At 44.4% G+C, this 27,109-nt stretch overlaps 1 protein-coding gene across 8 annotated transcripts in view; it reads right to left on the bottom strand.

Annotated features, from left to right (window-relative positions):
* SERGEF (secretion regulating guanine nucleotide exchange factor) overlaps window positions 1-21,794 on the bottom strand; it is a 216,591-nt gene extending 194,797 nt beyond the window's left edge. For all 8 annotated transcript variants that reach the window (XM_028116952.2, XM_028116953.2, XM_028116954.2 and 5 more), the window contains exons 1-7: window positions 21,710-21,794; window positions 18,128-18,263; window positions 16,425-16,580; window positions 14,635-14,729; window positions 10,555-10,615; window positions 5,747-5,860; window positions 2,878-2,940 (exon numbers count right to left, since the gene is read on the bottom strand). In XM_028116952.2, coding sequence (XP_027972753.1) covers window positions 2,878-2,940; window positions 5,747-5,860; window positions 10,555-10,615; window positions 14,635-14,729; window positions 16,425-16,580; window positions 18,128-18,263; window positions 21,710-21,769 — 685 coding nt within the window. In that variant the 5' untranslated portion in view covers window positions 21,770-21,794. The remainder of the gene's footprint in view (window positions 1-2,877; window positions 2,941-5,746; window positions 5,861-10,554; window positions 10,616-14,634; window positions 14,730-16,424; window positions 16,581-18,127; window positions 18,264-21,709) is intronic.
* Window positions 21,795-27,109: the final 5,315 nt, after the last annotated feature.

Below are 27,109 nucleotides of genomic sequence, written 5' to 3'. Positions count from 1 at the left end.
ACTGAGATACGTTGTCAAACAATAAAAGCACAACAGATTGCAAAGACGTAGCACAAAAAAAAACGAAAAAGAACGTAGTTCCTTAATAACCTTCATATTGATTACTGGTTGAAATAATATTGTGGGTATATCGGGTTAAATAAAAGATATTATTAAAATTAATTTACCCGCTTTTTATTTTTTGAAATGTGGCTCACATATTTCTATTAGACAGCATTCTTCTAGAAGCTAAATTAATCAAGGCTTGGAGATGTTAAATGAGTCTCAAGATCACATGGCTAACAGAAAGCCAAGTCCTCTGCTTCCAAATGCGTTTTGTGACCTCCCAGAAAAGTTTTCCAGCATTGCTTGCCATAGGGAAGTCTGATATAAAGCCAAACAGTATCATTAAAGGACGCCAGACCAAGATTCGGGGTTCCAGTCCAAGAGCGGCTACTCCATCGCCCTTTGACACCAGTGTATCACTTCACATTCCAGGCCTGTTTCATCAGGTCGAAGATGGGGGAGTCTAAGTCAGTGGAGCCATTCCGTCACTCAGTTGACCTTGTAGCACTGACATCCTGCAGTTCGACGATGTGAATTTGGTGTACTTCATGCCCTGAGAGAGGGCAACCTCCATGGACTTTGCCAGAGTGTACAAAGTAGGAAGATCCCTTACAAGAGGGCAGAGAAGCCCCTCAGCAAAGTCTCAACCCATTTACTGGACCGGTTGGCTACCAAGCTGCTACTGATGGTGAGCCCGGGTCTGTAATAAGCCTCCATTTATCTTAGAGAGTCTAGGCCAGCTTTTTGCGAAGACAAACTGTCTTCCACATGCGGATCATTACACTGTTGCATCAGCAGGCAAAATTACATTCTGCTGCAATGCCAAATAGTTATATAACCTCCACAACTCCAGAGAGAAGGTCTAAAGAGCAATGAACAAAATCTAACATGTAACAGCTTGAACTAGACCAGGAAGGAGGGAGATTAATCTTGACAATTTTTAAGTCACTTTCAAAATATCAAAAACCAATTTCCTTTGTGAATATACTTTAAAAATCACTAAATTACACACTTTAAAGGGGTGAATTTTATATATGAATTATATCTCAATAAAACAAAAATTCAACATCTATGTTTTAAAAACACCGTAAAAGGGGCGCCTGGGTGGCTCAGTCGGTTAAGCGGCTGCCTTTGGCTCAGGTCATGATCCCAGTGTCCTGGGATCGAGCCCCGCATCGGGCCCCCTTCTCAGCGGGAAGCCTGCTTCTCCCTCTCCCTCTCCCCATGCTTGTGTTCCTGCTCTCGCTATCTCTATCAAATAAATAGATAAAAATCTTTAAAAATATATAAATAAATAAAAACACCATAAAAGTGTTCCACATATGAAATAATAAATAACTTCACTAATTATAAGATTTTTGAAGAAATTGTTAGCAAGCAATTAGAGAATCTCTAAGTTTACATAATGCTGGCCATTTCAAATTGATTAGGATAGAGTAGAAACGTCTCTTACGATACTCCTATTCTCAGAAAAGAATGCCTTCCTCAACCCTCACTGACTGTGGGGCACGAACTAGTCACTTCTCACCCTGGGGCCTCCAGTCCTTCCTCTACAAAAGGAGAGATGGAGGCAAATGGCCAGGGGCCTCCCTTATACTTGGCATTCACTTCAACTCAACCCTTTTAACATATATGTAAGTCTACCTAATATGAGACATAGGCTAAAAGTAGGTATCTCTTTTGTTAGTTGGTTATTTGAATTTGTTAAATAACAAATTATCCATAGTTTAGAATTTGTAATGTATTTAAACTCTCACATTGTGGCTTTTGTATTCTGGAAACAGTAGCAACTTGTTGGTTGGACTGCATTACACATTTGACGTTGAAGAATGCATGTCACCGTTTATTACCCATACTGTGTACCTATGTACACATACACCTTAATTTCCCCATAAAACACTAAAAACACTATGTATGAAAGTCATTCCCCTTTGCTCAAAAAAGGTCCTGCCTTCAGCTCCAGTCTTGCCAAAATGAATCTCTCAGAGCTCCTGTCTCAGTCTACTGGTAGGGATCAGGGCAGTCTTGGCTTTGAAAGAGAACCTTTCGAAGAGATAATCCTCACCTCCAAGAAGATGCTGCTTTGTCATTGGAAAGTAGTACTGTACTGGTGAGGTATGTCCAATGGATGGAAGGATGCATAACCAAAGAGAGATACAGTGTGAGAGAGAAAAACAGATTAAGACAGAGAGACGGAGGGATCAAAGAGATGAAACAGATTGCAGAAATGCATAAAAATACAAAATAGAAGAGAAATACGTGCATGACTCAATTTAGAAAGATATACAAAGAGATTAGAAAGGAAGATACAAAGTAAAAAGGTAAATAAAAATGGAGATAAATAGAAACACAAAGAGTCGATGAGAACAGACAGAGCAGAGAGGTAGCTAAATGCCCTGGAAGACAGAGGTGGATAGAACAGGTGAGTCGGAGAGCAAGCAGCTAGAGGGAATAGACAGCTGTATTAGACCCCAGATGGATCCGGTGGGTCAGGTAACAATGTGCTACACAAACTAACTGCTGGCTGTGGAATTTTGCAATCAAAACTACCCTGAGGGATATTCTTGTCCCTACTGTGCAGCTGAGAGGAGAGGAAGTGAGCCTGTGTTTCCTTCATGTGGACGCCTTACATGTATTGTCATCTTTACTTCTCTAAACTACCCACAGAGTACACAATAAAGGCAATGGTCTCGGAAGGTAAAGTGACTTCCTAAGATCAGACCAGGGCTGGCAGCAGAATTCTGACTCCAAGTCTCCGCTCTTCCCTCTGTGTCCCAAAAGAAACGCGCAGAACTCCAAATGGCACGTTAGACTCGGAGAGCTGGTCCTTACCTGTCAATGAAGCTGAGTGATCTGAGCCAGCAAGAACACAGGTTGCTTTAGAATTCTCCAGGCCTACAAAAAAAAAAAAAAAAAAAAAAATCTTTTGAAAGCACATTTATAACAGAACAAATTGGGCAGAGAAGGGGCTCGGGCAGCACCACCTGGGCCCAAAAGAAACCTGCAGCCAAAACAGGCAGGTTTGAGTTGGTGGCGCTGGCCAGAAAGATGGATGATGTGGTGGGGACACTGTTTACCTACCAAGGGATTGAACAAATAAGTAAATATACTGAAGATAAAGGAGCCCGATTTCTCACTAGCAGAGAGGAGAGGAAAGGTAGAAGGCTAGAATCGACCATGTGATAGTGGACTGTAATTGGAGAAATCACTGTAAACTCATGGTTTCAAGTAGAGACAGACAAACAGACATAGGTGTACATATGTGGAATTATGTGTGTGCACACAGCTGTCTCATAGCTCTGTCCACGCGTGGGCCTAGAAGCAACAACATCTCACACATTCAGCTGCCGTCTCATAGTGTGCAGGCAAACTCAGGACTCCAAAGAACATACAGGCAGAATTAAGAATTTGAACTGGCCTTCCATTTCCAAGTCTAGCACTTTTCCTCCCTAATTACACTGCCTTCACTGAAAGGTTATAATCTTAACCAACTCTGCTAGAAACTGTGGTCACTGGGTCTATCGTGCAGAGAAAGGCAGTCTGATTCTGTAACTCTTTTCTGACACTTCTGTTTATTAACTAATGTTAATAAAATGCCCCTCACACCTTTGAGGATCCTGCGAAATGAGAAAAGGTCAAAGCAGCTGTTTCCAGCACATTCACCAGAGAGGAAGCATGGGGCCTCGCACCCGGCAAGGAGGGGACGTCCAGGGTTGCAGCTGCAGAACCAACAGCAAGGAGGTAACGAGGGGGGGAACAAAAAGGGAACGACTTTGAGGGCAGGAAGCTCACGATCTATTCTAATGTTCTATCAGAAAACTCCACCAATCAACTCAAAATCTAAGCTGTGCCACAAACAGACCCCAAACAGGTCATTTAAATCAAATCAAAGCATTTCTGATTTCTTCCAGATACACGTCCTGTGCTGAAACAGAAAGTAGACACGGTCTCTGCCCTTAAGAAGCCCAATCTTTGGCATGTAGGAAAACATGAACAATTCATAATAATGCAGTACACGGTGCTGTCCATGCACATGGAGAAAATGCAATGGAGTCCGAATAGGGAAGACTCTTCACTGAGAAAGCTGTATCTGAGCTAGGCCTTGAAAAATTATCAGGATAAAATAAGGATTACCAGAAGGTACAGGAAGGAAGACATTTCAGGCAGGGGTAACAGCATGCCTACAGACGCAGAGGAATAAGAAGCAGGAAATGCCCAGGAAGCAGTGAATACCTAGATGAGGCAGGAAAAAAGTGTTTGGGAAGTATGAGTTTATTTTATGAATATGTTCAAGGTCATGTGCAGTGGACTGCCTGTCCAGCATCCAATGCCCCCTTCTCCTTCTCCAAGAGTCCTCTCCCCAACTCTACCCCTGGCTTCAGCTGAATGGGAGCTCCTCCAGGACTTAGGAAAATCAGAACAACCCCAATACCTTGTGCATCACTGTACCCCACTGTGGCTTTCCCTTCCCTTCTTTCCCCACTTCCTATCCCACCCACAAAAATTCCTCCTTTGTTCTCATCTAGAGGACAGCAGAGGTTTCCTATGTGGGTTTTTCCTATAGCCAACCCTCAGAGACTGGGGCATACAGCAAGAAAGCAAGAGAAGAAGAAAGGAAAAAGAGGAGATGCAGACATAGTGCTCTATGGTGCTAGACAGAGAGAGAGAGAGAGAGAGAGAGAGAAGGGGGCCCACAGTGAGAGTGTAGAGCAGAGGGAGAGGTGGGCAGAGAGAGGAGCTGAAAGAGACTGAGCCCCAGAGTGAAAAGCAGAAGAGAAAGCCCTACAGGCTAAATGACCTACAAAGACAGACCAGACCCATGGGCAGAATGGTCACTACCCACTCCTCCTGTGCCCGTGTAAAGAGACTTCCCTACAGAGACAAGCCATGAGAGACTCTTAATCTCAGCAAACAAACTGAGGGTTGCTGGAGTGGAGGGGGGTGGGAGGGATGGGGTGGCTGGGTGATGGACATTGGGGAGGGTATGTGCTATGGTGAGCACTGTGAATTGTGTAAGACTGATGAATCACAGACCCCTGAAAGAAATAATACACTGTATGTTAATAAAAATAAATAAATAAAAAATAAAATAAAATAAAATGCAGAGTCAAAAAAAAAAAGAGAGAGAGAGAGACTTCCCTACAGAACACTCTTGGCCCCTCACTCACTCCTGCTCCGCTTTTGGGAGAAGGAACTGGGCTTGCGAAGCACAGTCCTTCCAGGTTCTCCCTTTAGGATGTGCCTGCCTGCAGAGAGGGTGCCTCCTTGTGTGTTCCCAGCCCTGCAGTGAGCTTAGCGGGGCTGACGCTATGCAGCTGCAACAGTGCCTAGTGAGTAAATCCAATCGGGGACTCAGAATCTAGAGGCTCACTGTTGCTACACATTATTTCCGAACACCTAAGTCACGTCTTCCAACCTAACTTTTAACAGTTCCAGAGCTACCATTCTGATCTCCACTTATCTGACTTGCATCTATCTCTCAACAGGCTCCCCCTCTGGCAGTGAGGAGGGGTACTTTTACTGGGCCCACAAAAATTCTAACAAGACTAACAGACCTAACCAACACAGAGACTGAAGACAGAGGAACTAAGAAAATAGTAAAGCAGTGTAAAGAGTAAACTCCATTGACCCATTTTCTGCATGCCTGTGTCACTATTTCTTGACAAAGAATAAATATAGGACTCAGAAATATGGGCCTTACCTGTCACTCTGCTTGGTTCCTTTGCCGTCAAAAACGGTGGGAGAGTCTGCCCAGGGCACAACCGCCGTCCAGATGATGCCAAACCAGTCCCCCACTGGAACACGATACCACTTGCTTCCCGATGGAGAAGAAGAAAATGAGAAAATGTTTTACAGGATTAAGACAAGATTGCTCCTGGAGCCCCATGCTACGGGAGTTTCTCAATGCATTCTCAGTTAACACACTTGCTATGGAGAAGCTCAGTGCTTCCAGGGACCCTATGACTTGGTTACCACCAAGCCAATCACAAGTCCAATCTTCAGGGCAACCTAAAACCATCAAAGAAAATTCCCACATACTAAAACTCCTTCCAAAAAGTTCCAGGACACTCTTCCAGAGTCAAAGCACTGAAACGACACCTTGTTCATGACTAACCTGGAAGGACAACTCAAACTCCTGACCCAGCAGGAAAGAACCTGGAAGATTATCAAGTCCATTCCTCACATTTAGTAGATGAGCAAACTGAGGGCTTGAAAAGACAATGTGATGTGCCCAAGGTCATACAGGGAGCTAGTAGCAGAGAAAATACTAGGACTCAGCTCTCGTAACGCCTAATGCAGTGTTTTTTCTACTACACCAAGATAAATACAGTGATTCCTAATTACCAAATAAATACATATTTATGACTGCAAGATAGCTTAATAGCCACTCCTTCAGGGGAATGGCCTTTTATTTCCCTATCCACTGAATCTAGTTCATGTGCCCATGTTCTGAACCTCATGTAAATGCAGAGGTAACTTTTCATATATTTAAACTACAGTCACTCCTCCAGAAGCATCCTGTAACCCACGTCCTTTAGGCTGTAAACAGACCAGCCCACTTTGTGAAATAGAAGTGATGACGACTAGCAAAACACAGTGCTGAAATAAAACAAAACTTACCATCTCTTCCACAAATAAATTGCAAGGGGGAGAAAAAGTGAGGAAAAACAATTTATAGATTAAAAGAATCTTGTGATATCTGATAAGGGATTAATATTCAAAATATATAGCGAACTCCTAAAACTCAACAACTCAAAAAAAAACCTGATTCAAAAATGAGCAAAGGATTTGAAGAGACATTTCTCTAAAGAAAACATACAGATGAGGGCGCCTGGGTGGTTCAGATGGTTAAGCGTCTGCCTTGGGCTCAGGTCATGATCCCCGGATCCTGGGATTGAGCCCCACCTCGGGCTCCCTGCTGAGCAGGGAGCCTGCTTCTCCCTTTCCCTCTGCCTCTCTTCCCTGCTCATACTCTCTCTCTCTGTATCTCTGTGTCTCAAATGCATAAATAAAATCTTTAAAAAAAAAAAAGAAAGAAAGAAAACATACAGATGATCAACAGGCACATGTGAAAGAGGATCAATATCACTAATTATTAGAGAAATGCAAAACAAACCCACAATGAGATACTACTTCATACTCATTAGGATGGCTACCGTTAAAAAAAAAAAACAGAAAATAACAAATGTTGGCAAGGATGCAGAGTTATTTGGAACCCTTGTGCACTACTGGCAGAAATGTAAGTGGTACGGCCCTTGGGGAAAACAGCATGGCAGTCCCTCAAAAAATTAAAATAGAATTACTATATGATCCAACAGTTCTACTTCTGGGTATATATCTTACAAAACTGAAAGCAGGACCTGGAAGTGATATTTGTACACCCATGTTCATGGCAGCCTTATTCACAATAGCTGACACACGGCGGCAACCCAAGTGTCTATCAACAGGTGAACGGATAAGCAAAATGTGGTCTATCCACACAATGAAATAGTCAGCCTTAAAGAGGGAGAAAATTCTGACACACGCTACAACATGGATAGACCCTGAGGACACTATGCTAAGTGAAATAAGCCACAAAAGGACAAATACTGTACAATTCCACTCACAGAAGGTACCTGTGTGAGTGGTCGAAATCACAGAGCCAGAAAGAAGAATGGCAGTTGCCAGGGGCTGGGGGGAGGGGAAGTTATTGTTTGTGGTTCCACAAGATGAAAGGAGTTCTGGAGATGGATGGTGGTAATGGTTGCACAATAACATGAATGGACTGTACACGTAAAAATGGTTAAGATGGTAAATTCTGTCATGCACATTTTATCACAAAAAATTACAAGGAGTAAATAAATAAGTATTTTTAAAAGGAGAGACATGACACTCATATCCACCACTTGCAGCCTAGACATCATTGGGATCCTGACTCAAACAAACTGTTAAAAAAAATATTTTGGAGACAGTCAAGAAAATTTAAACACTGACTGGATACTTGATCGAATTGCAGATTTATTGTTAGTGTTTTGTAGGTATGATGATGGTATTTTGGTAATGGTTTCAGAAAGAGTCCTTATCTTTCAGAGATGCCTGCAGAAATATTTACAGATTAAATGGGAGTGAGGAGGACTTACAATTAAGTTCATCAAACGCAACTGAGGGTTGCTGGAGTGAAGGGGGGTGGGGGGGATGGGTGACAGACATTGGGGAGGGTATGGGCTATGGTGAGCGCTGTGAACTGTGTAAGACTGACGAATCACAGACCTGTACCCCTGAAACAAATAATACATTATATGTTAAAAAAGAAGATAGTAGGAAGGGAAAAATGAAGGAGGGGAAATCGGAGGGGGAGACGAACCCATAAGAGACGATGGACTCTGAGAAACAAACTGAGAGTTCTAGAGGGGAGGGGGGTGGGGGGATGGGTTAGCCTGGTGATGGGTATTAAAGAGGGCACGTTCTGCATGGAGCACTGGGTGTTATACACAAACAATGAATCATGGAACACTGCATCAAAAACTAATGATGTAATGTATGGTGATTAACATAACATAATATAAAATTTTTTTTAAAAGTCCATCAAATGCATAATGGAAACTGCTGCTTTGTAACTGGACAGAAATGTACACATAAGACTAGCAATTACAGAAGTTGGTAGGAAAGGGGGAATTAAACCAAAAATAGGCAATTCTCCAGTCCTGCTAATTTCTAAAAAGAGAAGCAGCTTATAAAAATGTAATCACTAGCATACAACTCAGCAATCACACTCCTGGGCGTTTATCCCAGAGAAATGAAAATTTATGTCTGCATAAAAACTTGTCCACAAATGTTTATTGCTTTATTCTTAATAGCCAAAACCTGGAAACAACCAGATGTCCCTCAATGGGTGACTGGTTAAACAAACTGCGTTGTTGTGGGCTGAACTGTGCCCCCAAAAATTCTTATGTTGACGCCCTAAACTCAGGTGTGACTGTATTTGGAGAGAGGCCTGTAAGGAACTAATAAAGGTTAAATGGGTCATAAGAGTGAGGCCTTCAACTGACAGAACTGGTATCCTTATAAAAAGAAGAGATACCAGATGCCTCCCTCTCTCCATGAGTGCACAGAGCAAAGGCCCTATAAGGACACGGCAAGAAGGCAGCCATCTACAAGTCAGAAAGAGACGCCTCACCGGAGAGCAATCCTCCTGGCCTCTTGATCTGGGACTTCTAGCCTCTGTAACTGTAAGGAACTGTTTAAGCCATCCAGTCTGTGATATTTCGTTACGGCAGCCTGAGATGACTAATTCAGTGGTACATCTATACCAGGGACTGCTACTACTCAGCAATAAAAAGGAACAAATTATTGATACACACACCTTGGATGACTCTCCAGGGAATCCTGCTGAGCAAAAACAGTCAACCGCAAAAGGCTACATACTGTATGATACCATTATATAACGTCCTTGAAGCGACATTACTGTTGGGGAACAGAAGAGCAGCTGCCAGGAGCTAAGAAGGGGTGGGGGCAGGTAGGAAGTGAATGTATAAAAGGTACCTACAAGGGTGTATAAAAGTGAGTGCTAGGAAAAGGCCACAGGCGGGACGGTTATGGTGACGGAGCTGTTCGTATCCTGACCGTAGCAAGACCGGCCGGGCTGCTGAGCTACAGTTTCACAAAATGTCACCGCTGGGAGAAACTGGGAAGAGAGTGCATGAGATCTATTTTATTTCTTGCAACTGCATGTGAATCTGCAATTATCTCAAAACTTGTTTCCTACATGCGCAACATTAAGCCCCAGGCGACCATCAGTACCGAGCTGCACTGGACCCTTCCTCGCCCCCTCCGGCCTCCCCGGGCCGCGACTGGACTCATCAACGCTTGAGCCTGAGCTGCCACAGCCAGTTAGGCCTGCCCTTCACCTCGTGAGAGTGGGAGCAGAAAAATGACCCAGGGAGAGGAGAAAGGCTCACCGTTCTTCTGCAGGCCACCACCTCTCTCCACCTGCCACCGTCACCCTCACACACACTGTCAGCCTGAGGTCCACCACCACTCTCTCATGGTACAGGAGACGAGCTCATTGGAAGCTTTGACGTTAATAAATGTTAAAACCCACTAGGAAAGCAGTGTAGTTCACAGTAAAAAATGTGGGCCTTGGAAAGGAGGTCATTCCAGACTCTGTTCCCAGCTCTGCCTTTGACCACCTTATCCCCTGCGCAAACTTAGACAAGCACTCGAGTCTATGCACCTCAGTTTCTTCACATGTAACTTGCATCATGGCAAGGTTGTAAGGATGAAATAAGGTATGGATTAAATCAAGAGAATCTAGCACTATGCCTAGAACATAATAAGGAACTAGAAAACTTCATTTCCTTCCTCCCCACCTGCTGAAGGTTTCCCACATGACTTTGGCCTTGTGTCTCCCCCTTCTAATCAGAAATGCAGCACAGCAGGACACTTTGAATTACTCCTTAGTTTTTTTCCTCTAAAGCTCTGTTTCTCTTTATTATGAGCCCATTTTGAAAATAAAAGCAAGATGATCACCTGTAGCAGCTAAAGCATGCCTCAGTCCAGCAGCAATGCAAACAACCTTCTCTCTCAGGAGCTGTCAAAAGAAAGAAAAGGACTGAGATCTTAGAATCACCCATCTGCAAGATGTTATGTACTTTATGCCCTGATACAATGCAGCATGGCCCTCATTACATGTCTGACTGGTTTAGAGTCCCCAACCTCCAACATTTCCATCCCTAAATACCTCTCTATGTATCCTGAAAAGGAAAAAAATCTTTTAAAAATAAATGTATCACAATGTGTCTCAGGGCTGCAAGGGACCTTCATCCAGTCCAGGGGTTGGCAAATGTCTTCTATAAAGACCAGAGAGGAACTATTTTAGACTTTGCAGGCTACATGGTTTGTGTCATAGTCTCTGCTCTGCCAACGTAACATAAAAGCAGCCCCAGGCAATACATGAATGAATGGGCATGGCTGTGTTCCAGCAACACTTCATTTACCCAGGTTCTAGCTGGATGGCCTCTGATCTAGTCCAAACCCCATCCAATGCCAGAACCCCTCCACAACACCCCAGGAAATCATCATCCTACCCCTCCCAAGCAGCTGCTTCCAGTGACATGGGCTCACTATCCCCGGGTGCCTGCTCCGTGTTTCCACCATTCCATTTACCTCCTTAGCTGCCTCTAGCCTCTCACAATGCTTTCCAAATATGTGAAGACAGTTGTGTGTCCTCTCTAAGATGTCTTGTGGTGGCTTTAAAACCAAGTCCTCAAATTCTTTGAAACCCATCCCTTCAAGTTGTGGAGCCTAATTCCCCTCTGGCTGAATGTGGGCTGGACTTGGTGACTTGTTTCTAGTGACCAGGATAAAGAAGTGATGAGCAGCCTAGAGACAAGGTGATAAAAGGCACTGAGCCTTCCTGCTTGGCCTCACTCTCGAATCTCTCTTGGGGGAAGCCAGATGCCATGCCTGCACAATCCCACAGAAACGCCCACGTGGCAAGAAACTAAAGCCAACTGCCAGGTGAGAGAGCATGGCAGCGGGTCTGCCAGCCCAGCCCAGAGCCGTCAGCAGACAGCCTGCAGCCCTAGCTAACATCTTGACCATAACCTCATGAGACCAGCTAAGTTGTTCCAAGATCCCTGACCCTCAGAAACTGAGATAGTAGGGCACCTGGGTGGCTCAGTTGGTTGAGCGGCTGCCTTCGGCTCAGATCATGATCCTGGAGTCCTGGGATCGCGACCCGCATCGGGCCCCCTGCTCAGCAGGGAGTCTGCTTCTCCCTCTGACTCTCCCCCCCTCATGCTCTCTATCTCATTCTCTCTCTCAAATAAAATAAATAAAATCTTAAAAAAAAAAAGAAACTTAGATAGTAAATGCTTGTTGTTTAAAGTTGCTAGTTTTGTTTTTTTTTTTTTTTTGAGAGAGAGAGAGAGAGAGCATGCACTCTTCACTCCACCCTCCACACTATCCCTTCTGGCCCCGCCCAACACACTGTTCTAACCACTTGCCATATACTACCTCCCTGATGGTCCCCTCCCCATGGGCACTTCTACCACTTCCTTATGTTCCAATCATACTAAACTGCTTGCAGTGTCTCAAACCCTGATATTTTGTGCTTCTACACCTTTGCTTATAGTTCCTTCTGTGTGGAACGCTCTTCTTTTATAGCTACTCTGTGCATCTTATCTCAAGCCATGTAAACTTCTACTCAACTTTCAAGACTCAGCATAAGCCTGTCCTCACTCCACCTCCCTCTCCCTAGAAAGAGTTAAGTATTCCCTCCTTTGAGGCTATACCTGCATCCACCATAGTTTTAACAAGGTAATGCATTTAGATGTTTCTATATCTACCCTGGACCACTAAACTCTAAGACCCGCAAATGCTAAGATTGGGTCATACTCACCTTTGTCCCCACGGCCCTAAACACAGTGCCTACACACAACAGCTGCTATTTAATATATGAATGAATTTCTCTTATATTTCACTTTGGCACATTCCTCCCGTTGTTCAAGAGGATACAGCCTGACAAATGTTGTCACCTCCTGATTCTGTCATCCAACATATTTTAACCATTGTTCCCTTCTGTCTTCTTTAATCATGTGACCTAAGCTAAATTAATTAGAACTTATGTAGGTTCTTAAAAGGCCATCTATTTGTAATTGGCAACTGTAACACTTCCTACGACAGGGACTGCAGAGTCTAGATTTCTCTGCATACCATGTGCTACAGACTGAATGTTTGTTTTCCCCTGAAATTCATATACTGAAACCTATTACCCAATGTGATAGTATTTGGAAATGCGGTCTTCTGGAGGTGATTAGGTCATGAGAATGGAGCCCTTATGAATGGGATTAATGCCCTTATAAAAGAGGCCCTAGAGAGCTCCTTTGTCCAGCAAAATGAGTGTCTATGAACAAGGAAGCAGGTCCTCACCAGACACCAATTCTGCCGACGCCCTGATCTTGGACTTTCCAGCCTCCGGAAGTGTGAAAAATAAATGTTTGTTGTTGAAGCCACCCAGTATATAGAATTCTTGTGACAGCAGCCTGAACACTCTAAAACACTGTGGAGATCATGACCTCAAATAATATCCCAAAGACCAGCAACTGTAATTCAGCAATATGACCAAGTTCTCTCCAATGAAAACAGATCTCCTACTCTGAGTCAGAGTTCAAGAAAATTAGCTAGATGTGAGCAGCTGAGGTGGTGGGAAACTCATTTTAGATCCCAGGATATTTCTTTTAAAATTCCATAGTCCCTGGGCACCTGGGTGGCTCAGTGAGTTGAGCAACTGACACTTGGTTTCAGCTCAGGTCATGATCTCAGGGTCGTGGGATCGAGTCCCATGCTGAGCACAGAGCCTGCTTCTCTCCCTCTCCCTGTTCCCCTCCCCCACCACACACACGCTCTCTGTCTGTGTGTGTCTCTCTCAAATAAATAAATCATTAAAAAAATAAAATAAAATAAAATTCCACAGTCCTATTGTGACCACTTACATACCAACTTCACAAAAATGTGTACATTTTAAGTATGGATGCAGTGGAAAGAGCTCTGAACTAGGGCCAGGAGTCCTGTCTAGGAAGAAGCCACTAGCTACATGCAGCTACCAAGTAACCGATATGTGACTAGACATAACTAGGCTAAACTGAGACACACTCTGAATACAAAATGTACACCAGAGATTAACTTGTATGAAACAGACAACATAAAGCATCTCATTAGGAAATGTTAACATTAGTGACACATATAATGAAATAATACTAGTTTGAATACATTGGGTTAACTTAAAAGTTATTAAAATTAATTTCACCTACACACAATATGAGTGAAACTTAAAAACATCATGTGACATGAGAGAAGCCAGACACAAAAAGCCACATATTCTATGATTCCATTTATGTGAAATGCCCAGAATAGGCAGATCCACAGAGACAGATGAGTGGTGGCCAGGGGTTGGGGGAGGGCAGAAGGGGAAGTAATTGCCATCGGGTACACAGTTTCTTTCCTGGTGATGAGAATGTTCTCAAATTAGATAATGCTGACGGCTGCACATCTCTGTGATATACGAAAAACCACTGAATTATACATTTTTAAAGGGTAAATTCTATGGCATGTGAACTACATCTCAAGAAACCTGTTATTTTAAAAATTAATTTCATATTTTTCTCTTTACTCTTAAAAATGATGCTACTAAAAAATCCTAAATTACATATGCGATTCACATCACATTTTTATTGGGCACTACTGATCTACCATTTGCTGAGCTTAGTGTCTTTAGCTAAGTCACTTCTATCTGGACCTGTTTCTAACCTAGTTCCCATTATTACTAATTTTAGAATTGTAAAATGTAATTAATGTCTTTGTGACATATATTACTTTCATTGTTTTATTTCACAAAAATTTATAACGTGTATGAGGACTAACAGAGGATTTTCACTCACAACCTCCATCACCCACCCCCGACCTACTTTTTCCCGGGAGAACCTAGGTTTTCCAACTTAAATTCTGACTAGCCCCTGGGTTTTCAGGGACCCAGCCAGTCTCTGAGTCTGGGGCAGGGAAACGCTTTAACAGGACGGGGGTCAGCTACATATTGGGTGCTATCCTTACCTCCATGGCCTGGGGAACCACACATCTTCGAGGGCCATGAGGAACCCCCAGCTGGCCAAAGGAGTTGGATCCACATGATAGAACTTGACCACTCTCTGCAAAATTCAAATACTTAAACCATAATCTAAGAAGTAAGATATCTGTAACCAGTGGGTAAATGCTGAAGGATGGGAAGAGCAAAGGGAATGAGAGGAGGAAGTGGGGCCTGTGATTCAGCACATTCAAACCACAGTCCCTGCTTTTATTGTTCCTCTAGGAATAAAAACACAAGGCACTGGGCTAGTTTCACAGATTCTCCATCACACTACCTAATTAATGGCAGCTTATCTGTGTAGAACATTAGCCCGCTGCCTGGTGCTGGGATGGGAGGATACTTACTCCCCACTTTTCTCATTTCCATGCATCACAATTTTCATTATTTTAACACCCCAGGCCTCTCTCCCTGCTCCTCCCCATGCTCACTGCCTCCCAGGGGAAAAGGGATAACCTAACCAACTGATGGATTTGGGAGAAGGAACATGACATGTGTGGCTTGGTACCTTCCTCTCAGGTATTCTGGACTGATGCAGAGTAAGTGCTTCCCCTACACAGATAACCTAGTGTTTGCAGAATAAGTTGGGCTCAGAGGAGTGTTACAGAACCCCTTGGCCTGACCATCAACCCCGTCCTCCAACTTAGCCTTTATCAGTGAAAAGCCAACAGTGTGATCTCCAGCTATCTGGCTGCTCTCCTCCTTTCTCACAACTGGTTCCACAAGTGAGCAGGAAACAGAGTGTTATCCACTGACATCTCATAACCCCAACACAGTCCACGAAAAGCACTTCAGAAATGATAGCTATTATTTAGAGTTATTACTACTAAATTCAGCACACATTACAGAACCCCTCTGCAGAAGAGATGGTGATGCCTGAGCAGGGTTTTAAAGAAGGGGTTAAGAGTTCATCAGAGAGACAAAAGGGGCTGTACCAGAGAACAATGTTCTGCGTGATATTTCTAGAAAGAAAAGTATGCGGAATGTGGAGAATAAAAGACAAGGCAACAACAGGGATAGGCAGGGAACAATAATCGAAGCCATGTGCTAAAAGCCTGGGATCTGAGCTATGCTCATGAGAATCCACAAGGGTGAGGGGGCGGGAGAGGGTATGGTCAGAAGATGCCCTTTCCAGAGGACTGTCAACGAGGGAATCTAATCAGAAACTCTAGATGGTCTTTTCCATCCAGAATGACAAGCTAGATGGGGCAAAACTACTTCCAGGGAAAAAGAAGTAACTATTGCTAGCTGCTCCCAAGAGCATTATCCTATTAACCCTTTGGCCATGTCCCTCTACATCCTATTCTGCTATCTGGCTTTGCAGAGACTAAACAATTCCGCCCAACCATATTTAATTTTTTTTTTTAAATCCTTCACTGGGGAAAAAGCTGTTACCACTGTTGTGTGACCTCTGATTTCCTCATGCTTCCCCACCACATTCCCCCATGAGTAGCCCTTAGTCAGCACGACTGGCCAGCTAGCCCAGACAAACAGCTATCATGAATTTCTGGGACAGGAAGTAGCCACCAAAGTTAATCTAGTCCATCCCCCAGTTTCTGGCAAATAATTTTCTATCCCAAAATTTTGCTGTTCAAACTCCTCTTGCAAAAGGCACCCACAACCTTCCTCAACAACCAGAGAGAAATTTGTATGTGTGTTTACACATATAGAGGATTTCACTTAATTGGGATCACCACCACCAAGCTCTTCTCACCCACTGCCTTTGTGGTGATAAAGACTTACCCAAAAGTGAACTCACCTGTGAGAATAATGGTAAAATCCCAGCCACAGGCCACCTGTTGGATGGGACAGCCAAGGAGGGACGGGCAGGCAGTAAAATACAGAACATCTTCTGTGTGACCAAGCCCCAGTTGCCCGTCTTTGTTCAGGCCACAAACAAAAAGGCCTCCACCATCTGCAAAAAGGAAAAGGCTTTGGTGATAGCGTACACAGGGGAAATTACAACTGTCAAAGTGAGAAAAAGGATCTCACTAATTAGTTGCAGTCACAAACCCAGCAACTCTTTTCCCACGCGCATAATAAGCCACATAGGTTAATGTGCACTGGCCTAAATGGCATAGGGCCAAGGCGTTCAAATCTAGTACCTACGTGGGATACTCCAAGTCCTAGAGCAGTGGCCAATCACCTAATTGAGCATCTACTAGAACAAGAAAAGCCAACATTCATTTAGAACTTAGAACATGCCACGTATTATGATACGAGCTTTATCTTTGGCCGATTTATCCTTTAGGCAGAGGGCCTAGGGCCTACAATACTTTTAGAGGCCCACAAAAATGTTTTAATTTTATATATATATTTTTTAAGATCTTATTTATTTCACAGAGAGAGAGCGAGAGAGCACAAGCGGGGGGGGGGGCGGCAGAGGGACCGCTGAGCAGGGAGCCCGATGTGGGTTCAATCCCAGGACCCTGAGATCATGACCCAAACCAAAGGCAGACGCTTAACCCACTGAGCCACCCAGGTGCCCCTAATTTTACATTCTTTTAAAATAAGAAAAAAATAAATGCAATAATAATGAATATGCAATGTTAAATCTAGCCTGGATTAGACTAATCTTTATATCAATGAGGTTGTAAAATAGAATTCTTAATATTTCTTTATGGAGGAAAGGGTCCACAAAGGCAAAAGTGCCAAGGACCCATGAAAGTCATAATGCAGCCCTGTCATTCACTGATTCTCCTCATCCAGCCTTATTACCCCCATGTAGCAAAGGGGAAAATGGCACAGAGGAATTAATATGCTCAAGGACACATGGCTAATAATAGAACCAGGATTTGAACCCAGGCAGTTGATTCCAGAACTCACTTTTTTTTAAGATTTTATTTATTTATGTGAGAGAGTGAGAAGCAGAGGGAGAAGCAGGCTCCCCGCTGAACAGGGAGCCTGACGTGGGGCTTGATCCCGAGACTCTGGGAACACGATCTGAGATGAAGGCAGCCACTTAACCGACTGAGCCACCCAGGAGCCCCCCCAGAACTCACGTTCTTAACTGGGATGCAATATGCCCTTCTTTGCAATATCAGGGTACCTGTAGTACACGTTAAGTACTATCATAGGTTCTGCAAAGGAAATTAAGGAAAACACAAAGTTCTTGCTCTCAAGGAATATTCAATCTAATTGCAAAGACTTCTACCTCACAAGTGAAAGTTAAATAGCAATATATAATATAAAGTGTAAAATATGTTGCCAACTCTGCCACTAATGTGTCTTGTAACCGTAAGCAACTGGTTTTCCTCTCTGAGCCTCATTTGTATAAATGGGGGCGGGGAGCCTAGATCTCTGAAGGCCTTTCAGCTCTAAAAATCTAGAATTCTCTAACGGTAACTTGGCTCTTTCACAAGAATGTTTTCCTCTGCAAAATACAAGAAGCTGAAAGATGGCAACATAACCTGCTAGTGGGAAATGTCTAAATAAGAAATGTCTACTCCAGAAAGATGTTACCTGTGACAACAGCAGAGTGGCCCCCTCCTCCTGTGATCCTCCTGATACACTCAGGTTTACAGAAGTCATTCAGTTGCTGGGGCAAAAGTACATCTTCCTTATGGCCAAGGCCAAGTTGCCCGTAGCTATTCGCACCCTAGGGATAATGTAAGGCAAGGATGAAAGCGTACAGGAACCACAACTGTCAATGTGCATTTACCTGTCCCTATCTTTCTCATCCTGACATGCCTCTCAGAGTCTTTCACAGATGAGATTTCATAAGCTCATTCTTAAGAGGCTGTTATATGCAACCCATACTTAGATGGTGGCCCCATTCCCAGAACACCACGATTTCCATGTGAGAAGAGCCCTTAGTACCACTACTTATCCAAACATACTCCTCGCCTTCTCCTTCCAACGCCCCAGCCCACATGTGTCATCTTTGGGGGGCAGCATGGGAGTTCCTTCTGAGAAAAGCTAATTCTCTAGGGAGGCTAAGAAAAGAAATGAGGGGAAATGGGAACAAAGTGGGTGGGAAACGCACTGGATTTGTCCCTTCTCCTCATGCCCTCACTGAGAAAACTGGCAATGCTTCTGTAATCAAAAGTTAGCTGAGGACTTTGTGCCCTTAAGCAGGGCACCTCATTGTTATTTCATTGTAAAGTGAAAGAGGTTGGCAATGATCTTGAAGGGCCTTTCCAAGTACAGTGTTGTGTGACTCTGAGATTCACGTGGTGAGATTCCCGTAAGGAAACAGATTTCCCCTTGGTGGGCAATATGTCTATCTCTGTTATTATGAAATAAAGGTCCAGAATCTCTAATCCAAAACCCTTGCAGCTAGATGTATTTCAGATTCAGAACTGTACAGACTTCAGAAAAGTAATACCGTATATAAATCAGATACACTGCTGCAAGGTTCAGGAGCAGCACCCCATAAGCAAAATAGTATTATTTCTGCAGTAAGAGGTACAAATACAGTAAGCAGGCAAAGACTATATATAACATTATGTCAGGTCAGTTTGGGGTTTTTGGAGTTTTTTGTACGCAAAATTGAAGATAAAGAATTGTAGACCTGCAGGAAGAATCTGTAGATTTCAGAAATCTTTATAATTCCTCCAAGTATCTACTCCTGGCTGGTTCTTCCTAGATATGAGTAGCAAAAACTTCCAAATATGTTTGTTTTTTAAGACACCTGAAAGAGGAAAAGTGATTTAAAATAACTACCCAAAATACATACGTACATACAAACTTCTGCCCCTTATGGTCTATTTCACATTTGTACAGGGCTGCAAGGACTCCAAGCTGGAAGCAGAAACCATGACGGGGCACAGGTCCCAGAGGCCTTCAGGGACAGTATTAGCTGCCAAACAGAGTGCTTCTCCAATGGTTGGCATTCGCCTTTAATTCTCACAATAACAGAGGAGATGGACATTATCGCTCCCATTTTACAGATGAAGAAACTAAGGTTCAGAGAGGTTAAGTGACTTTCCGTAGTCATATAGCTGGGAAGGCAATAAGACAGATATGCCCCGCTCCTTTCATTATACTATACTGTGTCTCTTAAGGATACATGGTGAACTTCAGACCAGAGCTTCCCTGGCAAGAGGTTAACTATATCTACAGTACCCGCATCACTTTATCCACCTTTTTCTGCTTTTTTTTTTCTTCATAGCACTCCCTGACATGACATTTGCTTATTGTTTATTGTCTACCTCCCCTACTAAAAAGCAAACTCAATGAGGGCAGGAACTATGTTCACTGCCATGTCCCCTGCACCTGAAACTGTGCTGGCCCAGGGAAGGTGTACATATATTTATATAGTAAATGAATGTAAGGTCTGATGAGGCCCTACCTAGGAAAGATGAAAGGAAAAATGTACACACTGTGGGGTACACATGCACAGGATGTCTCCGTCAGCCCTGAGATTTCTGTGACTGCCCCACGAGCAGGACTGCAGTCTGCTGATACCCACATACAACTCCAAGGAGGTAAATTTCCTTGTTATGGGCTGAACTGTGTTCCCCTAAAATTAATTTGCTGAAGCCTTAGCCTCTAATATCTCAGAATGTGGCTATATTTGGAGATCGGGCCTTTTAAGAGATAATTAAGGTTAAATGAGGTCGTAAAGGTAGGGCTCAAATTCAATATAAGAAGAGACACAGGGATGCTCTCAGATTGAGAAAAAGCCACATGAGGACACCACAAGAAGGTACCCATCTGCAAGCCAAAGAAAGAGGCTTCAGAAGAAAGTAAACCGCTGCCACCTTGCTCTTGGACTTCTGGCCTCCAGAACTGCAAGGAAATAAAATTCCATTTTTTAAGACCTCCCAGTCTGTGGTATTTTTCTATCCCAGCACTGGCAAACTAATACACCTCTCCACACATATTACACAGCAGGAAGGCCAGCAGGCCTCCAAGCAGTTAGAAGAGGCCATATCTGACGCAGACCCCAGTCTCCCGCCTGGGAAAAGCCACCCCAGGCACACATTCAATCCCCAAATCCACCCCCAGCTCAAGTGCCACCTCAAAAAGAGTACCCAGACAGCCAGGCTACCTCAGGCCACACAGCCGTCTCCCTTCCACCAGTCTGCTGCCTTACATTCAACAAGTGCTGCTTGGTACTGATTATCACCTTTGTTCGACTAGTCAATACATGTTCGTTTTAACGGTAATATAGGTGGTATCCCGCTCCCTCAACTCAAGAGCTGGGCCTTTCACTTCTGTGTTTTTCCCAAAAGACCAACACATAGCCAGGCACACAAAAGGGTCTCATTCATTCATTTGTCAACAAATATTTGCTAGGCACCGGGACATGCCTGGCACAATACCCACCCTTATGACACATATTCTAGCCAAGGAGACGGACATTAACAAATTCTACATTTCATTACAATTGTGATATGGGCTGTAAAGAACTACAAGACACTATGTCCGCTTATTCCCATGCATCTGTCTGGTCGGCCGCTTGCAACACACTGCTGTGCAGAGACCCTCCTCTCTCCTAGCCAGGACACAAGAAGATGACCCTGTCTCTCAGTGCCTCCGTCAAACCAACACCCGCGCAGACTCCCACGCCCCCAATACAGGCAAGATCCGGTCACAGAAGAGTATCAGCAAACATGCAGGATCTCCGCCTTGTGCACCGCCCACCACCGCAGGCCTCGCGTCAAAGGATGATCCCGCCAGGCTGGGGTGGGGCTGGGAAGGGGCCGGCATCCTGCGGGCAACCGGAGGGTGAGGAGCACAGGTGGCCCCACAGGGCTCTGGGACGGGGCGATCCCTCCACGCCGTCCCTCCCGGCGCTATCCGGGCCTGAGGGCTCTGGCGGAACCACACGCTCTGCCCAGGAGGCAGATGCTTCCCGCTGCGCCGCAGCCCCCTCGAGTCCGGACCCCACCAGCCAGCAGGCCCCTAAGTCACCCGTGAGGGCCCCTCCCTCCCGACCCTCTCCCCCTCAGCCCCCAGCCCAGGATCCTCCAACCCAGAGCCTGGCCCGGACCTTGGCCGCCCAGCCCAGGAACGCCAACGCCGAGGCCGCCAGCTCCCGGCGCCTCTGCGCCCCCTCAGTCCCAGCGGCCCCGGCCCGGGGGCGGAGTCACGTACCCAGGCGAAGAGCGCGGCCGCCGCAGGGGCGGCCTCGGAGGCGCTCGGCTCCCGCTCCATGTGGGGACACTCCGCCGGCGCTTCCGGGAGGGGTCGGGGGTGGGGCCCGCTAGGGGAGGGATTAGTGATAGGGTGTGGGCCCGACGCGGGTGGGGCCTGTGATTGGGAGGGGCCGGTGCGGGGGAGGAGTCTGCAATGAAGGCGGGGCCCTTGTTCGGGAGGGGTCTGCCGTGGGGAAGGAGCAGGCACGGGGGAGGGGTCTGTAGCGGAGGCGGGGCCGACGTGGGAGAGGGGCCTGTAGTGGGAGCAGGGCCGGAGCGGTGACGAAGGGGGAAGAGGGTCTGCAGTGGGGGCGGGGCCAGAGTGGGGGAGGGGCCTGTGGATGAGGAGGGGCCATCACTGGGGAGTGGTCTGCAATGGGGGCGGGGGCGGAGCCGAGGGAGGGCCCGCGAGAGCCGGGCAATCGCCTCTGGAGCGTGCTCCGGATCGCCGCGCCCGGGCGCCCTCAGAGCGTCTCTGCCTTTGGCCCCAGCCTTGCAGTTCCGTTGTGCTTCTCCCTCCCTCCCCTCGCACTCTATTTTTAGTAATATACGAATGCACTACGCTCCTTCGTGTTTTTATCTTATTGGAGTCCCACGACAGCCCGGAGGCGCTGACCGGGAAGAAACTGAGCCGGGGAGCGGTGTGGAAAGGGTCCTGTCCCAGTGTCTTAGCCGAGCTGTCTTTGGATCTGCTTTGGTGTGCGTTTGCAAAATCTAAGAAAGCTTCTTGGTAAGCGAGTGTGCAGGAACTTACTCCTCGGGACACGAGACTGAGGAGGCTGGTTCTCACGGATTCCTGCCGGGGCAGCCTTCTAACCCTCAGCGCTCAGAGCACGGTCCTGCCCTGATTCTGATCATCAATACTGGATAATTTTCACCCAACAGAGGTTTTCATATAAAATGGCTTTTATTAGACACCCTGCTACACCGCTGGTAGGAGCTAAATAAATACAGTTTTCCTGAAGGAAAATGTGGCAACGCGTATTAGGAACATGAAGATAAATAAACAGATATTTACCCAGTAAATTCCACATCTGTTAATTTATCCCGAGAAAATAATCAAAGCTGTGCACAAAGACTTAGACTGCAAATTATTCATTATGGAATTGTATATCATAGGGAAGAACTTAATTACCTGCAAGTCCAAAAATAAATTGTGTAAATTGTGGCAGATCCATGCAGTGGAATACTAGGCTGCCATTTAAAAAATATGTATTGGAAGACATTATGTAAGGGAAGTGTTCATGATATGTCATAAACAATTATAGCAATTTTTTACACACACAACACAAACACATATACTCAGGCGGATTACAGCTGAATTTTCTTTGTTGTACTTTTTTTGTACATAACCTCCATTTCCCAAGCCACCCATAATCTTGTGGGTATAAATGGGGTCACATTAAAGATGATAATCCGTATTCACTAGTTCTTGACCCCTCTGCTGACAGAAGCCTCCAGTCCTCATTACCCTTTACGCCTGGGAGCCCTGGAATGTATCTCCAGTGAGCTCTGACCAGACAGACCTTTCCTGCTTTCACTTCCCCTACTCCTTGGTGTTTCTGCCTGTAAGACCACGTGAGGGCAGCACCTCACTTTTCCCTCTCCAGCCTGGGGTATGTTGAGAACATCCATGACCATGCTAAGAAAAATACAAACTTGTGAAAGAGGGGTCTAGAAACCCGTGTATGACTTCCAGTCTATGAAAGAAGTTGGAGAGGCTGAGAGAATTCTGATAGGATATAGGGGGACCAATGTCAGTGTGCTGTGAGCGCCTCCCATCTCATGTCTCAGGAAAGGCCTGCTGCTGCAGAGCCACTTAGAGAGCTGGGTATGTATGTATCCCTCCAGACTGGTGCCTGGACAGGCTGTTGATTCATCCTGAGAAATCCAATGGCTTGTGGCCAGATAGCTGAGCAAAGAGAGATCAATTTGGAGAAGTCATTCATGCCCAGAGTATCTCCCAAGTATTTCTCATGCAGCAGTTTGGCTAGGGGGTGGTCTTAGACACTGTCCAGGGAAATTTCTGGAGGGGTGAAGTGACACCCCAATGGAGTTGACCACTAGATTCCTAGAGAGTGAGGGAGATGAATTCAACAGCCCAGTCACATCAAGAGATCCCCCAAAAAATAAGAGGGTGGGAAGTTCCTCCAAAACACCCCCAGAGAATGAGTCAGCATTAATGCCAACTCACAACAGTATCAGACCAAACAGAACTTTCCACTCATTCCCTCTCCTCCCCACCACCATCCCCAAACCATGGAGGAGCCAGAGGCATCCTACTGAGTGGGCACAGAGGAACAAGAAAAGAGAGAGAGAAATTAGAAGCTAAGGGCTAGGAATGAGCAGAAAATTCATGGGCAGGACCTGAGATTTCAGCCAAAGGGGCAAGGACTATCCACAGAGTCAGGTTTTGTTTTTTTTTTTTAAGATTTATTTATTTGAGAGAGCGAGAATGAGAGAGAGAGAGTATATGGGAGGGGGGAGGGTTAGAGGGAGAAGCAGGCTCCTCACTGAGCAGGGAGACCGATGCGGGACTCGATCCCGGGACTCCAGCCAGGATCATGACCTGAGCCGAAGGCAGTTGCCCAACCAACCCAGGCGCCCCGAGTCAGTTTTAATAGAGAGAGGATCTAGAAGAATACACTTGTCCTTCAATTTCACCCCTCGAATGTACATACATCGATACTTCAACTAACTTACAGTTATATCATTATGTTATATCTTTTAATACAATTTCTAGGAAGTGTTGCAATGTTGCCACTATTTCAACTATGTACATGCCACTGAGTAATTCTTCCCATTAGTAGCCTGGCTGAGTTGCAGTTCTTGAATGGGGCTAAACTATTTGATGGTATCACTTTCAGATGCCTTGTTTCCATGTAAGAGGAGAGTATAAAGTACTTTGGGGCCATATAGACTACATCTATGTACCATACAAGTTAGAAAATGTTTTCCTTTAGATCATCTTATTTTATAGATGAAAAAACCTGAGGCTCAAAGAAATTAAATGATTTACTCCAAGGTCAAATTTCTGCCTTTGATAAAGACAGATTAGCTAGCTATAGACCAAGGCTCTCACAAAAACAACTAGAAAAGCTGGGGGATAATATTTTAAAAATCTGTTTCAAGTCATTGGAGAACTATCAAAGCAGCCAGAACTTGAAAGGCCAAGATCTGGAAGCTGAGAGATTATATTTGGCACTACTTTTCCACTGGAAGTGTTTGCTAATTAGCAAGCAGTGACTTGGAGGCCAAGAAACTGGGCTGAAAGCTGAACAGTACTTTCAGCAATCATATAGGGGTGGGAAGAATGACAGAAGGAGGGGACAAAGGCAGGAGTCCAGGGTTCCCAAGGAGAAGCCCCAGCACACATCCATAGCTTGCCTTTGGGATCCCTAAAGTGCTGCACTCTGAGAGTAGAGGTGAACTGGAAATAGACCAGCCCTCACAAAGACTGATGGTCAGCTTCAAATTGGCTTATCCCTGACTGTACTAAGAAGATCTTCCCACGCCATTATATACTGCCTGCTAGAATTCCCTCTGGAGGAAGATAAAGTCATCCAGAAGTTATGGGGGATCCCGGATCAGGACAGTGATTATATTAATGATTCTTTACATATGGATGTTTCTTTTTACAATGTCCTTTTGCAACATAATTCCTCCAATAACCCAGTGAAGTAGATTTAACTCATTATACAGAGGAGGAACATATGATTGAGACTTTATCAAAAATTCCAAAAGTAGTTACTAGGTTCCAGGTGTGTTTGGATTCTCTAATATCTCATATTCACAGGCTTTTCAAGAAACGTAAGGATGTTATAGATTTCTTAAACTTATGACATTGCTAATATATATTTAAATCAGGTTTGGGTTTTGGTTTTTGTTGTTTTGTTTTGTTTTTGAGAGAGAGAGTGAGAGGGAGAGCCGGCGGTCAGGGTTGGGGGGAGCAGAGAGAATCCTAAGCGGACTCCATGCCCCACCCGGGGCTTGACCTCACGACCCTGAGATCATGACCTGAGCCAAAATCAAGAGTCAGATGCTTAACTGACTAAGTCACCCAGGCATTCCATAAATCAGTTTTTTAGCTTATCTTTGACAAAAAAATTTTTTTTGCTTGTTAAGAACATGAATTTTGGGGGCACATGGGTGGCTCAGTAGTTAAGCATCTGCATTCGGGTCAGGTCATGATCCCAGGGTCCTGGGATCGAGCCCCGCATCAGGCTCCCTGTTCTGTTGAGCCTGCTTCTCCCTTTCCCTCTGCCTGCTGCCCCCCACCCCCTGCTGTGCTCTCTCTCTCTGTGTCAAATAAATAAATAAATAACCTTAAAAAAAAAGGAACATGGATTTTGGGGCGCCTGGGTTGGCTCAGTCAGTTAAGTGGCTGCCTTCAGCTCAGGTCATGATCCCAGAGTCCTGGGATCGAACCCCATGTCAGGTTCCCCATTCAGTGGGGAGTCTGCTTCTCCCTCCCCCTCTGCCCCTTCCTCTGTTTGTGCTTTCTCTCAAATAAATAAATAAAATCTTCAAAGAAAAAAAAAAGAACATGAATTTTGTGTCCATTTATTATTATCCCGTTGAATAACAAACTTACAAATCATAAATGTATATCACATAGTAAAGACTAGACTGAAATGGACCAAAGCATCTTTATTCATTTCCTAGAAATTAATATATGAACTCTATTATGTAAATAATAGAGTAAATTTATTTAGAGTAAATCTAAAACTCCAGGATTTTTTCCTTTTTCAATTTGAAAGCCAACTTAAAAATTAAGTATAATTATATACATTCTGGTGTGTCATTACTATTATATAACTCTGAATTACAAAATAGGCAGATTAAGAAACATAGGCATTCTGACAACCAGCTTTTGGAGCTTTCTTCAAAAAGTCAGGAAAATATCACCTAAGTCTTTAAGTAAAAAGTAACTGATTAAGAATTATAAACCAAACTTTTGGCTCAATTCTGTTCTCATATTGGAGTAAATATTAACATATTCTTAGATGTTTCAAAGATATATATTTAAAATGCATGAAAACTCTCAGGACTCCTGATTTACCAAATATCACAAATCCAGAGGTTAGAAGAATTGATATCAATCATGAAATATTTCCATTATTCCGAAGTAATGAATAATAATGATTGTGCTTTAACATTCATTTTAGTATGCTTTAGTCATAGAGTGGTTTTAAATACCATAGTTTTAAAATTCAATAACTATGATTCTTTACCATGATCAAAGTTGTATTAATATAACCAGATACAGTATGTATAATTTGCTATTAACTGTTATCTGTAATGATTTTCTTACAATAGATTTCCTTGCAACCAAATACATCAACTATAAACTAGCTAA

Source organism: Eumetopias jubatus, unplaced genomic scaffold (assembly GCF_037043125.1).
Source record: "Eumetopias jubatus isolate StellerSeaLion01/CBP00866 unplaced genomic scaffold, mEumJub1_p1.0 scaffold_13, whole genome shotgun sequence".
In the NCBI taxonomy this organism is placed as follows: domain Eukaryota; kingdom Metazoa; phylum Chordata; class Mammalia; order Carnivora; family Otariidae; genus Eumetopias; species Eumetopias jubatus.
Note: the sequence above shows the minus strand (reverse complement) of the source record. Positions and strands in the feature narration are given on the sequence as shown.